The sequence below is a fragment of the Physeter macrocephalus genome, chromosome 17 (assembly GCF_002837175.3).
Source record: "Physeter macrocephalus isolate SW-GA chromosome 17, ASM283717v5, whole genome shotgun sequence".
Lineage (NCBI taxonomy): Eukaryota > Metazoa > Chordata > Mammalia > Artiodactyla > Physeteridae > Physeter > Physeter macrocephalus.
The window spans coordinates 9,948,924-9,962,671 of record NC_041230.1 but is presented as its reverse complement, the minus strand read 5'-3'; the positions used below and the strand labels follow the sequence as shown (position 1 = coordinate 9,962,671).

The window sequence follows — 13,748 nt, the reverse complement described above, 5'->3', positions numbered from 1 at the left end:
GAGTTATTTCTCTCATTCTTCAAATAAAAGAGAAAATCGTGGGGCTTCCCTGGTGGCACAGTGGTTAAGAATCCGCCTGGCAATGCAGGAGACACGGGTTCGAGCCCCGGTCCGGGAAGATCCCACGTGCCACAGAGCAACAAAGCCCCTGCGCCACAGCTACTGAGCCTGCACTCTAGAGCCCGCGAGCCACAACTACTGAGCCCTCATGCCACAACTACTGAAGCCCGCACACCTAGAGCCCGTGCTCCACAGCAAGAGAAGCCACCACAATGAGAAGCCTGGGCACCACAACGAAGAGTAGCCCCCGCTCGCCGCAAGTAGAGAAAGCCCACGCACAGCAACGAAGACCCAATGCAGCCAAATAAAATAAATAAATAAATTTATTTTAAAAAGAGAAAATCGTGGTCCGGAGCAGTGAGGTCATCTGGCCAGGAAGTGGTAGTGCCAGACCACACAGCTCCATGTGATCCCAAACTTGAACCTACCTTTCACTGAGAGATGCCTCCACCCATCCCAGATCCATTTCACAGCTGGGAAAAGCAAAGATGTGTGGTGTGAAGCCGTCTGCCCAGGGTCGCCCAGGAGCAAGTAGGTGAGCTGGGTCTCAAGCCTACTTGGACCAACACCCCGACTTTCTATCTCCCCACGTCATATGCACTAATATCTCATTCAGTCTTCACGCCAGCCCCAAGAGGGACCCCATTTTCCACATGAGGAAACTGAAACTTGGCAAGGAAGGTATCAGTTGACCCAGGGTGACCTAGCTAGGGAGCTGTCCTGTCCTGCTGTCATCAGCAGGACAACAGCTATCCTAAGACTCATGACAGCTCTACCTCCATCCCTATCCCCCAGAGAGGAAATACAGGGCCAGAGTCTAGAGTCAGGCCCAACAGCAATAACAATGGCAGTGATGTTTTTTATTGAGCACTTGCTATGTGCCAGGCACTGTGCAAGTGCTTTGGGTGTACACTTTTCTGTCGCTAGCCCACAAGCCCTGGGAGGGAGGCGCTTAGCTTTACTTTCCAGATAGAGGATTTGAGGCACAGAGGTTAAGTATCTTGCCCAAGGCAGCACAGCTATTGAATAGCTGAAATTTGAACCCTCACAGTCTGGTGTCAGCCCCCACACTCTTAACCTCTTAGAAAAGAGAATTTCTTTGGGATTTTTCTTACCTTATCTTAAAATGATTACCTTAAGGTTTTGATGCATTAGTAAGAATAACAATAGTATAATCACTCTTGCAGTGGTAGAGGTAGCTACTGCTTACTCGTAGCCTACTACTGTTCCAGCCACACTGGCCTCTCTGCTGTTCCTAGATCTCATCAGGTCTGCTCCCACCTCAGGGTCTTTGTACTGGCAGTTTCCTCTCCCTGGAATTCTTCCTGGACAATCTGCCTGGACTTCTTCCCTCACTACCTTCAGCCTCTCTTCAAATATCACCTCCTCAGGAAAGCCCTCCTAGATTACCTGGCCTAAAACCTACCTTGCCTCACTTGTACCCTTGCACCTCCTTCAATCTGGTTTCTTTTTCTGCACTTTACTTATCACAGCCTGACAGCAATAGATTAGATAACATATATTTACTCCCTATTGTCACAAGGGCAAGGACTTTCCTGCTGTGTCCCCAGATTCTGGACCAGTGCCTGGCACAAAGTAGGTCCTCAGTAAATGTTGACAGAGATTGTTGAGCCCTCCATGCGGGCCAGTGACTGTTTCAGGCATTTAATTCAACTGCATTAAATTGCTCTGACTGGGAGGGAGAGACTATTTTACCTTTGGCACTTTATTTTCCTTTTAAAAAACTTATTATGAACCTTTACAAACACAGAGGAGACAGAAGGGCATATTAGTTACCTCGATATAATTGATACAGCTATTTTGCTATTTTGCCTTTCTTTTTCATAAAATATTTCAAGGTAAATGCAGACGTCGATGACATTCAACCTCTAAATATTTCATTGAGCATCTGTAAAATATAAGAAAAAGTTTTCCACATAACCACACAACCATGGTCATAACAGCAATATCTACTTTTTGGCTGAAGTGTTTTAAGGTAAATGGAGACATTGTATTATTTCATCCCCAAATATTTCAGCGTGCAGCTCTAAATGATAAAGACATTTTCCCATATAACCACAATACCGTTATGCTTCCTAACAAAACTAAGGAAAGACCTATATTATCTAATAATCAGCCACAAATTTCCCGTCGTGACAAGTTTTAATCCGAGGCGTGAGGGCCCTTGCCCAAGGTCCCATGGCAGGAAGAAAGAGAAGTGGAATTTGCACCCAGGCAGTCTGGGGACAGCTGTGACCACGGCCATCGTGAGTCAGGGCAGAGCCAGCCCCCCTACCCCTCGCTGGCGCGTCCTGGTAAAGGAAGTTTGTGAGGAAGATGGGTGGAGGTGGATGACCCACGCATCTGGAGCTGACTCGCTCTTTCGCAAACGTCTGGGAGGAGCCCCCAGGGCCACAAAACTGTCTCCTCCCGGGGCCCAGACTGAGAGGTGCAGGGAGACCGCGGAGAGGAGCCGCCGCCGGACATGGGCCGCCCGCTGCTGGTGCTGCTACTGTTGGCTGAGACCTGCATTCCAGGTAGGGGCTGGGCGCCCGAATCTCTGCGCTGGGGACCGGGTCAGACGTGGGGGAAGGGAGGGGGGAGGGGAGGGGAAGAGAGCTCAGAGTCTGATGACTTGGAGGAGGGCTCAGTCCCCAGCCCCTCCACCCACACTCAAATAATAATTCTCCTGCTGTCTGCAGCCTCACACGGCACGGTACCGGGCACACAGCAGACGCTCAGGAAATATTCGTTGAGCGAAGGCGCTTAACAACAGCCGCCATGTAGTGAGTACGCTCTTTAGTCCAGGCACTCTTCTAAGCTCCTTTCTTGCAATTTCCAACTGGGCGGGCGGAACTATTTTAACCTCGTTTTACAGAGAAACTGAGGCACAGAGAGGTTAACTAACTGGTCCGAGGTCACACAGCAAGTCCTTGTAACTGGAATTCTGACCCGCGGGGGCTCCTACAGCCCTCTCCCCTCTATCAGATCCCCCCCTCCCCCCCTACACACACACGCACACACAGACACATTTGCAAGACAGGGAGGACAGCGTCTCATTTAACAAAAGGTCTAGGGCTTCCCTGGTGGCGCAGCGGTTGAGAGTCCGCCTGCCGATGCAGGGGACGCGGGTTCGTGCCCCGCTGCGGGAAGATCCCACGTGCCGCGGAGCGGCTGGGCCCGTGAGCCACGGCCGCTGAGCCTGCGCGTCCGGGGCCTGTGCTCCGCGACGGGAGAGGCCTGTGCGCAGCGACGGGAGAGGCCACAACAGTGAGAGGCCCGCGTACCGCAAAAAAAAAGGTCTAAAGAAAGTCAGGCTCAGCCCAAGGCTCGTCCTTCGAGGCGCCTTCCCTTTCACTATCCTATAGCCGACGAGACTTCTCACCTCCTTTCCCTGGAAAAATCTAAAAAGGGCTGAAAAATGAAAGGAAGTTGAGAAGGAACTGACTGCTGTCAGGGCGCGGCAGGGCCGGGTTGGGGGTAGGGGTTGGGAGATGGTTCGGTAATGAATAACTGGGAAAGCTTTCCGGACCGCGGGAGGCCTAGAATGAGTAACGGCTCGGGAGGGGACTCCGAATATGGAGCGGGGAAGGGACCGCAAGGGCGACGTGATGGGCAGGGATAGGCCTTGGGGCGGAGCTAGTGGGCGGAGCCAGAACTTCGCGGAGGGTCATGGGAGGGGCTCACCGTTCGGGAGCAGCTAGTGGGAGCGGGGAGAGCTTCTGGGGAGGCCACAGTAGTAGTGGGGTTAGAATCTCCGCACGGCTGACGCGCGGAGTTAGAAGTTCGGTGTGGACTGTTGGGTGGGGAGAGAGAACGCTGGGGAGAGGCTACGGAGGGGAGGAGAGCCAGTGGGCATTAGTGGAGGGCACCAGGAACGGGGGCAGAACGTAGAGACTGGCTGGCGTTGGTGAGGCTAGAACACCCCTAGGAGAGCTCGCGAGGCGGAGTAGGCCGAGGCGGGCGGGGTGGAGGAAAGGACCTAATTGGGAGCCGGGCTAGAACGTCCACACCCGCGGAGAGGAGGGGGGTCGGAGTGTCAGGATGGGCCCGGCGCTCAGACAGAATTAAAGGGAAAGCGAGCGAGGGCTGGACTTAGGAAGGACCTGTGGACGGAGAAAGAACTTCAGGGTAGAGGGTGGAGATAGAACGTTGGCCTAAAGACGGTATAGCGGGCTGGAGAGCAGCCTTGGAACCCAGGGGCGGGCAAAAGTGGAGCCCGAGCCTGAGTGCACATGGCCTGGAGACTTGGTCCAGGTATTGGGACTTAAGGGGGCGAGAGCGGGATCCTGGCGCGGAGCGATTAACACCTCTCCTCTCCCCCCTCTGCCCCCAGCCTCCTGGGGCCTGCGGTGCATGCTGTGTAAGACTACCGGGAATTGCAGGGTGGAAGAGTGTGCCTCCGGCCAGGACCTCTGCAGGACCACGGTCCTGCACGTATGGGAAGGTGAGCTGGAGCAGGGAATGCGAGTGACAAAGAAACCTTATTTCACGAGCAATCGGGGAAATACGCATGAAAAAGACACGGAGACCGGTTACACGCCCCCAGATGGACAAGCATTTAAAAATCTGACAGGGACTTCCCTGGAAGTCCAGTAGTTAAGACTCTATGCTCCCAATGCAGGGGCTACGGTTTCGATCCCTGGTTGGGGAACTAAGATCCGGCATACCACTTGGCGCGGCAAAAAAGAAAAGAAAAGAAAGAAAAATCTGACAATACTGAGGTCGATGAGGATGTGGAGCTGTGGGCTTTGCTGTTAGGGGGGTAAATTGGTGCATCCACCAAACAGAGCGACGTGACAATAGGCAATATCTGGTTAAAGATGAACATACCCTACAACAAGCAGTTGGACTTCTAGGAATGTAGAGACCCCACAGAACCTTGGCCACACTTGCCCAGAGACAGATGTCAAAGAATGTTCTTAGCCCTAATGTTTGTGATATGGAAAACTGGAAAGACTGAAGTCAGTTGTCAGCAGAGGAAAAACGTTACGGTATAATCACGCATTATACCCCACAGCAGCTTAAATGAAGGAACTAGGGCTGCAGGTATTAACCCGGATACATCTCAAAAATGTAAGGTTGAAAGAAAAAAAAAAATCATGTTGCAGAGTTTGACACCTTTTAATAGAAATAGTATCTAACAATCTAAATAAATAAATAATATACAAATAAACAATAATATATATTCTGCATACAGAGGTGTTAGAATTACCTACACCTGTGGGTGCCTCTGGACAGAGCATAAGGGAAATGGGACTTGAGGGAGGGAGGTAACCAGGAGGCTTTAACTATCTTTTAAACTTGGTTTCTTTTTTAAAAAATATCTGAAACAAATATAGCAAAATGCTAATATTTTATAAAGTCCGGTGATGACGGCACAGTATTTATAATATCATTCTCTTATACTTTTTGGTAAGCTCGAAGCATTTTCCTTTAAAGATTCCTATCAGAGGCATCTCCCTGCTAAGATCACCAAGCTGGGAGGCAGAGGGTAGATGGATCCAGAAGATCCCAGGGATAGTGTTATCACTAAAAGAAAGTAGGCTTCCAGTGTAGGGGGTTGGGGGGAGGGTGGATAACTCTAGAAAAGAGAGAGTTGGTCTCAAGCAAGAGGAGAGGCCTGGCAGGGATCAGCCCTGGGAGCGGGTGACCTTATAACCAGGAGTGTCAGAGGCTGGCTGGGCCCAGGGGAGCCTCTGGGGTGACAATGAGACATTCCTCATAGTTGGTGATGAGCTGGAGGTGGTGGAGAGAGGCTGTACCCACCCAGAGAAGACCAACAGGACCATGAGCTATCGGACTGGCACGCAGATCATCACCCTGACAGAGGCCGTGTGTGGGTCAGACTTGTGCAACCAGCCCAGTCCCGGTGAGTAGGGCAGCCCTCACCCTCCCCAACCCCAAACCATCCCCAGCTCAAACCTCCATCATCATCCTGGTCCTATCCCTAATCCTAGGCCACCCCAACCCCAGCTCCATGCCTTACCCCGGCTCAGACCTTTCCTTATCCTAAACACATCTCCAGCCTGGCTCCAACCCCAACTCAACCTCTCCTCCAATCCCGTCCCCAACTTCATTTTATCCTCAACCCTCTCCAACTCAAACCCATCCTCCTTCCAAACACAGCTCTAATCCTATCCCCCAATCAACCCCATCTCATCTCAACTGTCCCCAATCCCACTCCCAACTACAAAGGCATCCCATCCCTAATCCTATCCCATCTCATATGTGGTTGTGGGTGTGTGTGGTTGTTATTTCTAAGATGCAACACCTGCCTTTAAGAAGCCGCGCGCGCACACACACACACACACTTGAGAGGTAGGTGAGGTATCTCACTGATGTTTTGCCATGTAATTTTTTTCACGGGACAGGAGATGATTCAAGCAATAGATGCTCAGCAAGGGATACAAAGACCAGAGATACCAAAGATTCAGAGTTCTTAAAGGAAGTCAAAATAGGAGGGAATCAGACAGGCTGCCGTGGGCTTGGAAAGTTCCCTAGAATCGATGATTTGTAAGTTGGGCAGCAAATAAGAATGTGAAGAAACTTCCATAAGGCTTTTTGTTGAGTTTCATGCCTTTAGTCTCTGGTCAGCATAAGAAAAAGACTTAGAAAGGCTCAAATTCCCCAAGTTCTCACAGCAGAGGAAGGGTGGGGGGCGAATGGACCCATGGTGCACGGTCAGACAGAGATTCCTCTTTCTGGCTCCGGTGAGGAAGGAAATGGGTTAAGGCCAGTCTAGTCACAATGACGTCAGGAAGCAGAGCACCTGCCTCTGCACTGGGTTTTTTTCCTCGTTCTTCATCCATCCGGATTCCACTAGATTTTCATTTATCCTGACCTCGAACTTTCATCTGTTGGTGGGGACTGAATCAGATGTTTATTTTCAAGGAAATGACAAGAGAGGATGCCGGCTTCCTCTCTCTGTTAGATGTGCTGAAGGAAAGTACTTGTAATTGAGTCTAAATAATACTTGTAATCAGAGATAATAGTCAAAATATTTAACGATATTGGTCAGTGCCGCAGAATAATATTGACCAGTCAGAACTGGAGGCCTCTTGCTGGGCCTGGTGTTACCCCTTTCGTGGATCTTGAGGACATGAGAGTTCTAAAGACAGGTTTGCGGGGCGTTCCCTGGTGACCTAGTGGTTAGGCTTCTGGGCTTTTACTGCCGTGACCCAGGTTCAATCCCCGGTCGGGGAACTGAGATCCCGCAAGCTGTGCAGCGTGGCCAAAAAAATAAAATACAGAGAGGGTTGGGAGCGGTCAGGGGTCCTCTTGGGCAGCAGCTGTCAATTCAGTAATTTAATAACTAATATATCTGTATCAGCTTCCCCCCCTTTATCTTTTTGGCCATGCCACGCAGCATGTAGGATCTTAATTCCCTGACCAGGGATCGAACCCATGCCACCTGCATTGGAAGTGCGCAGTCTTAACCACTGGACCGCCAGGGAAGTCCCTATCAGCCCCCTATCTAACACCATTTTACCCTGCTTGTGATGACTAGAATAGTTGGTTAAACCATATCCTGTTCTTCTGTGATGCTGGGGACACAGGAGTGACCAAGATAGCCTTGGGCCCTGCCCCTATGGGGCTCATAGTCTAGTGTGTACGTGTATGTCGGCGGGGAAGGGAGGAGGCAGACAGACCCATCACCTGACGGTGACTGCCCTGATTAGTCGCAGCTGGGATACGGAAGCACATGCAAAGGAGTCAGGACCATGATAGGGGAAACAGAGACCAGAGAGGTCAGCGCTGTAATAGGGAAGCGCAGTCCAGAATTGTCAGGGCTGAGATAGGGGAAACAGAGGCCAGAGTGATCAGGGCTGAGATAACTAAGAGTAGGGGCTGTAGGACCCTAGAAGAGATACTTGACTCAGGTCAGGGAAGGTTTCCTATATAGGAAGCAACAGCTAAGCTGGATCTTGAGGGATGAATAGGAGTCAGACTGTTAAAAAGACAGTAGAAAGGGTTTTCCAGAGGGAGCCACAGATATAAAGGCCCAGAGAAGGGTGAAAGTAGCATGGCTGGAAGAAGGACGAGATGGGCAAGAGGAACTGCTGAAATTGGCCAGGTCACATTATACAGGGCCTTCTAGGCTATGGTGGGGCATATCGACTTCATCTGGGGAGCACTGGGAGGTCATGAAAGGGTTTCAAGTACAGAGCATCAGATTTGTATTTTTTGAAACGTTATTCTGACCTCAGAGTGGAAGAGAGATTGGAGGGAAGGAAGGATGGAGGGAAGGTAGATGAGGGGAGACCAACTTGGAGGTGCGTGAGGTTGTCCAGATAAAGAAGAGAAGATAGGGACTTCCCTGGCGGTCCAGTGGTTAGACTCCGTGCTTCCCCTGCAGGGGACGAGGGTTCATCCCCTGGTGGGGGGACTAAGATCCCGCATGCCGCGTGGATCTTAGTCAAAAAAAAAAAAAGAAGAAGCCAAAAAAAAAAAAGAAGAAGAAGAAGAAGAGAGTGTCTGTCTGCTGTGCAAATGGAGAGAAGTGGATGGATTTAAGAGCTATTTAGCAGGTAGATGAGCAGAATGTGATGACGGATTAGATGTAGGGGTGATTATGCAGTTCTGGTGATGTGGAGTCACCCGTATCAGACCAACCCCCCTGCCAATGACAGTTATAAAAGCTGGACAAATTATAAACAATTATTAAAGTCACTCAAGAGCAAGCAAATGAAGAGAGGAAGTTGAGGTGCTCCAATCTTCGAAATAAGGGAAGCACAGAAGTCGAATTCCACAGACAAGCTGGCTTTTTCCTTGAGTGCACTTGCCAATTCACTGCTCTGGAAGGGAAGTAGAACGCATATAGAAAGAGATCGTCGCTAGACTGACAAGGCAGAGGTTGGAGTCTGGGGTTGCTAGAGTGTCTGGAAAATGAGAAGTAAAATCCTGGAATGCATGGAACCACAGAAAAGGGAGTCCCCAAATCTGCAAATTTCCTTCAAGTCATTGGCAAGCCGTACATGCATAGGGTGAGACTCCAAGGAACTCTACAGAAAATAGTATCCGGGAAGCTACAGATCTGAGCAGGAATTCCAGCAGGCATATGATGCTGGGGGACCGAAGTTGCCACGTTGGAAAGAGAGGTCTCAGGCTTTCCCCTGAGACCACATCCTAGGAGTAAGGGCAAAACTGAAATAGACCAGCCCTAAAAATGCCTACGTCGGATCTTCGACAGAAAGAAAACCTAATCCTCTCTGGCAGAAGATAACATCATTTAGAGCCTTTACAAGTAGTCATCTGTGTCTGGCATCTAGTCAAAACATACAAGGTATCCTGAAGAAAACAGAAAGGACCAACTGACCGGAAACCAAGAGAAAAATCCCACAATAGAAACAGACTTGTCATGAATCAGATATTGGAGTTATTAGACAGGGGAACTTTAAAAGAGCTATGATCAATATATTCAAGAAAGTAGAGGAAAGGTTACTTTTTAGCAGAAATCTGGAAACCATTTTTAAAATGATTCCAACAGGAAATAAAGAACAGGAGCTAAAAAAAGAACAGGAACTAAAATTAAGAACTCAATAGATCTACTTACTGGAGATCAGAAACAGTAGAGCAAAAGGATTACAGAACCAGAAGACAGGGCAGTAGACGTATCCAGATGGGTGCCTAGATATAGAGGATCAAGGAGTCTGCCAGGATTCTACCCTGGGGGACCAGATGGGGCCATCTCAGAGACGTGGAATTCAGGAGAAGGAGCAGTTTGGAGAAGATGGAGAGTCTTGTTGGGGGCAGGTAGAGATTCCGGTGTTTGATGGATAGCCAGGGGACCTCCAGGAGGCCCTTGGGTATACAGGTATTGAGCTCGGAGAGAAGTCTTACCTGGAGAGAGATTTCTGAGTTCCCAGCAGATAGGTGGATATAAAACTGTGTCAATGGATAACATCCCATGGGAAAGAGTATGTACCATGAGAAATGAAAAAAGGGCCTAAGACAGAGCCTGAGGATCACCCACATTTAGAAGAGTGACATAAGAAGAAGAGCTCACAAAGGAGACCCATGGGTGGTATGAGACAGCTATCTTGGCAGTGATGGTAATTCGTGTTTTCATTTTCATGGTGGTTCATATTAGAAGATGTGGGTTGTCAGCCTTTTAGTTATTTTTCTTTTGGGAGAGAGTGGGGAAGATCTGGCTTTGGAGGTAAGTGTTTCACCTAATTACAGCTGCTGGCCTGCCAGTTGAGAGCCTTGGCTGAGACAGCCCTCTAATTTCTCTAAGACTTGGCCCATACTCAAACTCGGATAGCTGGGGTCACGAAGGGAAGGGCGTGCCAGGCTTGGGAATGGTGTGAGCCAAGGCCTGGACAGAGGGATGACTCTGGTGTTTCCAGGGAAAAATAACTCATCCACTTGGCCTGGACTGGAAGGTCCGTGTGAAAGGCAAGTTTATCACAGAACAAATCAAGTGAGGCTTTGACCTCTGACATGATTGGGTAGTGTATTAAATATCTATTGCTGCATTACAGATTGCCCCAAAGCTTAAAACAAAAGTAAGCATGTATTATTTCACAAAGTTTTTGAAGGTCAAGATTCTGGGAGTGGCTTAGCTAGGCGGTTCTGGATCTTTCATTATGTCGTAGTCAAGATGACAGTGGGCTGCAGTCATCTGAAGGCACCCAAGGTAGCTTCATTCACATGGATGATCAGCTCCCATGGCTTTGGCAAAAGTCTCAGTTCCTCACCATGTAGACCTCACGGTGGGGCTGCTTGAGTGTCCTTACAACATGGCAGCTGGCTTCCCCCAGAGCAATTGATCCAAGAGAGAGCCAGGAAGAAATCTCAATGTCTTGTGTGATCTAACACAGAAGTCACACACCATCATTTCCACAGTATCCTATTGGTTCCACAGGTCAGCTCTATTCCTTACGGGAAGGGACTACGCAAGGGACAAATACCAGGAAGCAGGGGTCACTGGGGGCCATCTTGGAAGCTGGCTACCACAGGGAACAATAGAAGGGTTTTAAGTAATTGTTCATTCATTCATTCATTTAACAAATATCTATTGAATATCTTCTCTGGCCCCAGCCTTGTGCTGGGTTGTGTTGGGACATAGTAATGACCAAGAGAGCCCTGGCCCTACCCTCCTGGGACTGATTCCATAGAAGGAAACAAACAAAAAGAGTGAAAAAAAAAAAAAAAAAACCAGGGAATTCCCTGGCAGTCCAGTGGTTAGGACTCCGTGCTTCCCTGCAGGGGGCACGGGTTCCATCCCTGGTGGGGGAACTAAATCTTAGAAGCCATGTGGCATGGCCAAAAACAAACAGTGAGAGAAACAGAATTGTCACCAGACGGGGATGACCCAGAGTGGGCAGGGCTGGGACTGGGGAGCCCCGAGAGGCACCTAATCCAGCCTGGGAGGTCAAGGAGGGCTTCTTGGAGGAGGCAAAATTGGAGAAGATGGCCTCTGAAGAACGAGTAGGAGATAGGGAAAATAGGGAGCAGGGAAAGGGTTCTAGGCAAAGACCACCGCAGATGCAAAGGCTGGGCAGGAGTCAGCATTTATACTCGGGGACTGAGGAAAAGCAGTGTAGAGTCTGAGGGGCTGGTGGAGGGAGATGAGGCTGGAAAGGTGACCAGGACCAAGTCTTTGATGGAACTTGAAAGCCACGGTGAGTTTCTTGGATTTTATTCTGAAGGTACTGGGGACCCATGGAAGAGTGTTGAGCAGAGGAGAGGCAGGGTCAGATTTGAGTACTAGAAACATTCTTCTAGGGCTATGTGGGATGCACTGGGGTGGGAAGGGTAAGAATGGAAACCAGGAGGCCAGGGAGGAAGCTGGTATTGAAGGAGGTCTGACCTGGTCATGGAGCTGGAAAGGAGGGGATGGATTCTAGAAAGATTCAGGCGGTGGGATGGGCAGCACTTGATGATTGGCTGAAGGGTGGGATAAGGAAGAATTGATGCTGAAGTGAGTCCTCAAGGAAGCTGGGTCTCTAGGACTCTCCCCATGGAGTCTCACCCTCCTAATCCTCCCCAAACAGGCCAGGTTTCTACCTTTCCCCGAAGCCGTTACCTCGAATGTGTTTCCTGTGCCTCGTCAGATCTGAGCTGTGAGAGGGGCTGGGACAAGACCCTGCAATGCCGCAACCCTGGAGAACAGTGCCTGGAGGTGGTAACCTACCAGAGCCTGGAAGGTGAGCCCCAACCTGCCAGCAACTCCCCCTCCCTGCTTTGCTCCTCCCCAAGGCTGCAGTTAACAACAACCCCCAAATAACAGGGATTTAAGCAAGGTAGAAAGTTAGTACTCACACAGAAAGTCCAGTGATGGGAAGTCCAGGGCCACTAGGACAGTTCCACAGTCACCAGGAACCCAAATGTCTTCTCATTTCTTATATATTGCTTCCATTCTCAAGATTGCCTCATAGTCCAAGATGGCTGCCTGAGCTCCAGACCTCATGTCCAAGTTCCAGGAAGAAGGAGGGGGGGAAAAGAAGGGGCAAAAGGGGGGCACCCCTCCTTCTGTAAAGGTTCTCCTTTCTAGAAGTCCCATAAAATCTTTCTACTTAGATCACGTTGACCAGAACTTAGCCACATGACTATACCTATGGAGGCTGGAAATTGTGTCTTTTGGCTAGATATATGGCTGCTCCCAATAAAATGAGGGTCTTATAATGAAGGATGAAGCAGAGGATGGACAGAGGACTGCTACCATGGGCAAATCCAATCTCAGCCCCTCATCAACCATCTGACCTCCCCCTCTGCCCCCACAGAGAGTCCAGGGGATGAGCGCCACTCCCGAGGCTGTGGCAACCTTCCTGGCTGCCCAGGCCCCACTGGCTTCCACAACAACCACACCTTCCACTTCCTGCGGTGCTGCAACACCACCAAATGCAATGGGGGCCCAGGTAAGGGGCAGGGGACCCGGCGTGAGGCCTGGGATTGGGGTGCGGAGATGCACTCAGGCTGACTGCTGCTTGCTTGAAGGGAAACCCCTCCTCTCTGTTTCCTTGTCTGAAAAGTGGACCTATGAAGCCCTTTCTCAAAGAAGGATTTTGTGGGAATTCAATGAAACTATCAAAGCTTCACCAAGACCTGTGCTTTAAGCGTCTATATCCTCTCGAATCCTTCCACTGCTCACCATCCTGGTGCAAAAGCCGCCATGGCCTCTTACCTAGATTGTTGCAATCACCTTGCCGGTCCTCCTGCTACTCTACAGCCAATGTTCAACACAGCAGCCAGAGTGATTTTTTTTTTTAATAGATCTCTATTGGAGTATAATTGCTTCACAATACCGTGTTAGTTTCTGTTACACAACAAGGTTACACAACAAGGCGAATCAACCATAGGCATACACGTGTCCCCATATCCCCTCCCTCTTGAGCCTCCCTCCCCTCCTCCCTATTCCACCCCTTTACGTCATCGCAAAGCACCAGCCGATCTCCCCGTGCTGTGCTTCTGTTTCCCACCAGCCAACTATGTTACATGCGGTAGTGTATATATGTCGATACTACTCTCACTTCGCCCCAGCTTCGCCCTGCCACCCCATGTCCTCAAGTCCATTCTCTATGTCTACCTCTTTATTCCTGCCCCGCAACTAGGTTCATCAGTACCATTTTTTTTAATTCCATATATATGCGTTAGTATATGGTATTTGTTTTTCTCTTTCTGACTTACTTCACTCTGTATGACAGACTCTATGTCCATCTACCTCACTACCAATAACTCAG

At 49.7% G+C, this 13,748-nt stretch overlaps 1 protein-coding gene across 1 annotated transcript in view; it reads left to right on the top strand.

The window, feature by feature from the left end:
• Positions 1-2,479: 2,479 nt before the first annotated feature.
• PLAUR (plasminogen activator, urokinase receptor) overlaps positions 2,480-13,748 on the top strand; it is a 17,637-nt gene continuing 6,368 nt past the window's right edge. The window contains exons 1-5 of the mRNA XM_007107685.4: positions 2,480-2,597; positions 4,397-4,507; positions 5,789-5,932; positions 12,063-12,215; positions 12,792-12,926. Coding sequence (XP_007107747.2) covers positions 2,546-2,597; positions 4,397-4,507; positions 5,789-5,932; positions 12,063-12,215; positions 12,792-12,926 — 595 coding nt within the window. The 5' untranslated portion in view covers positions 2,480-2,545. The remainder of the gene's footprint in view (positions 2,598-4,396; positions 4,508-5,788; positions 5,933-12,062; positions 12,216-12,791; positions 12,927-13,748) is intronic.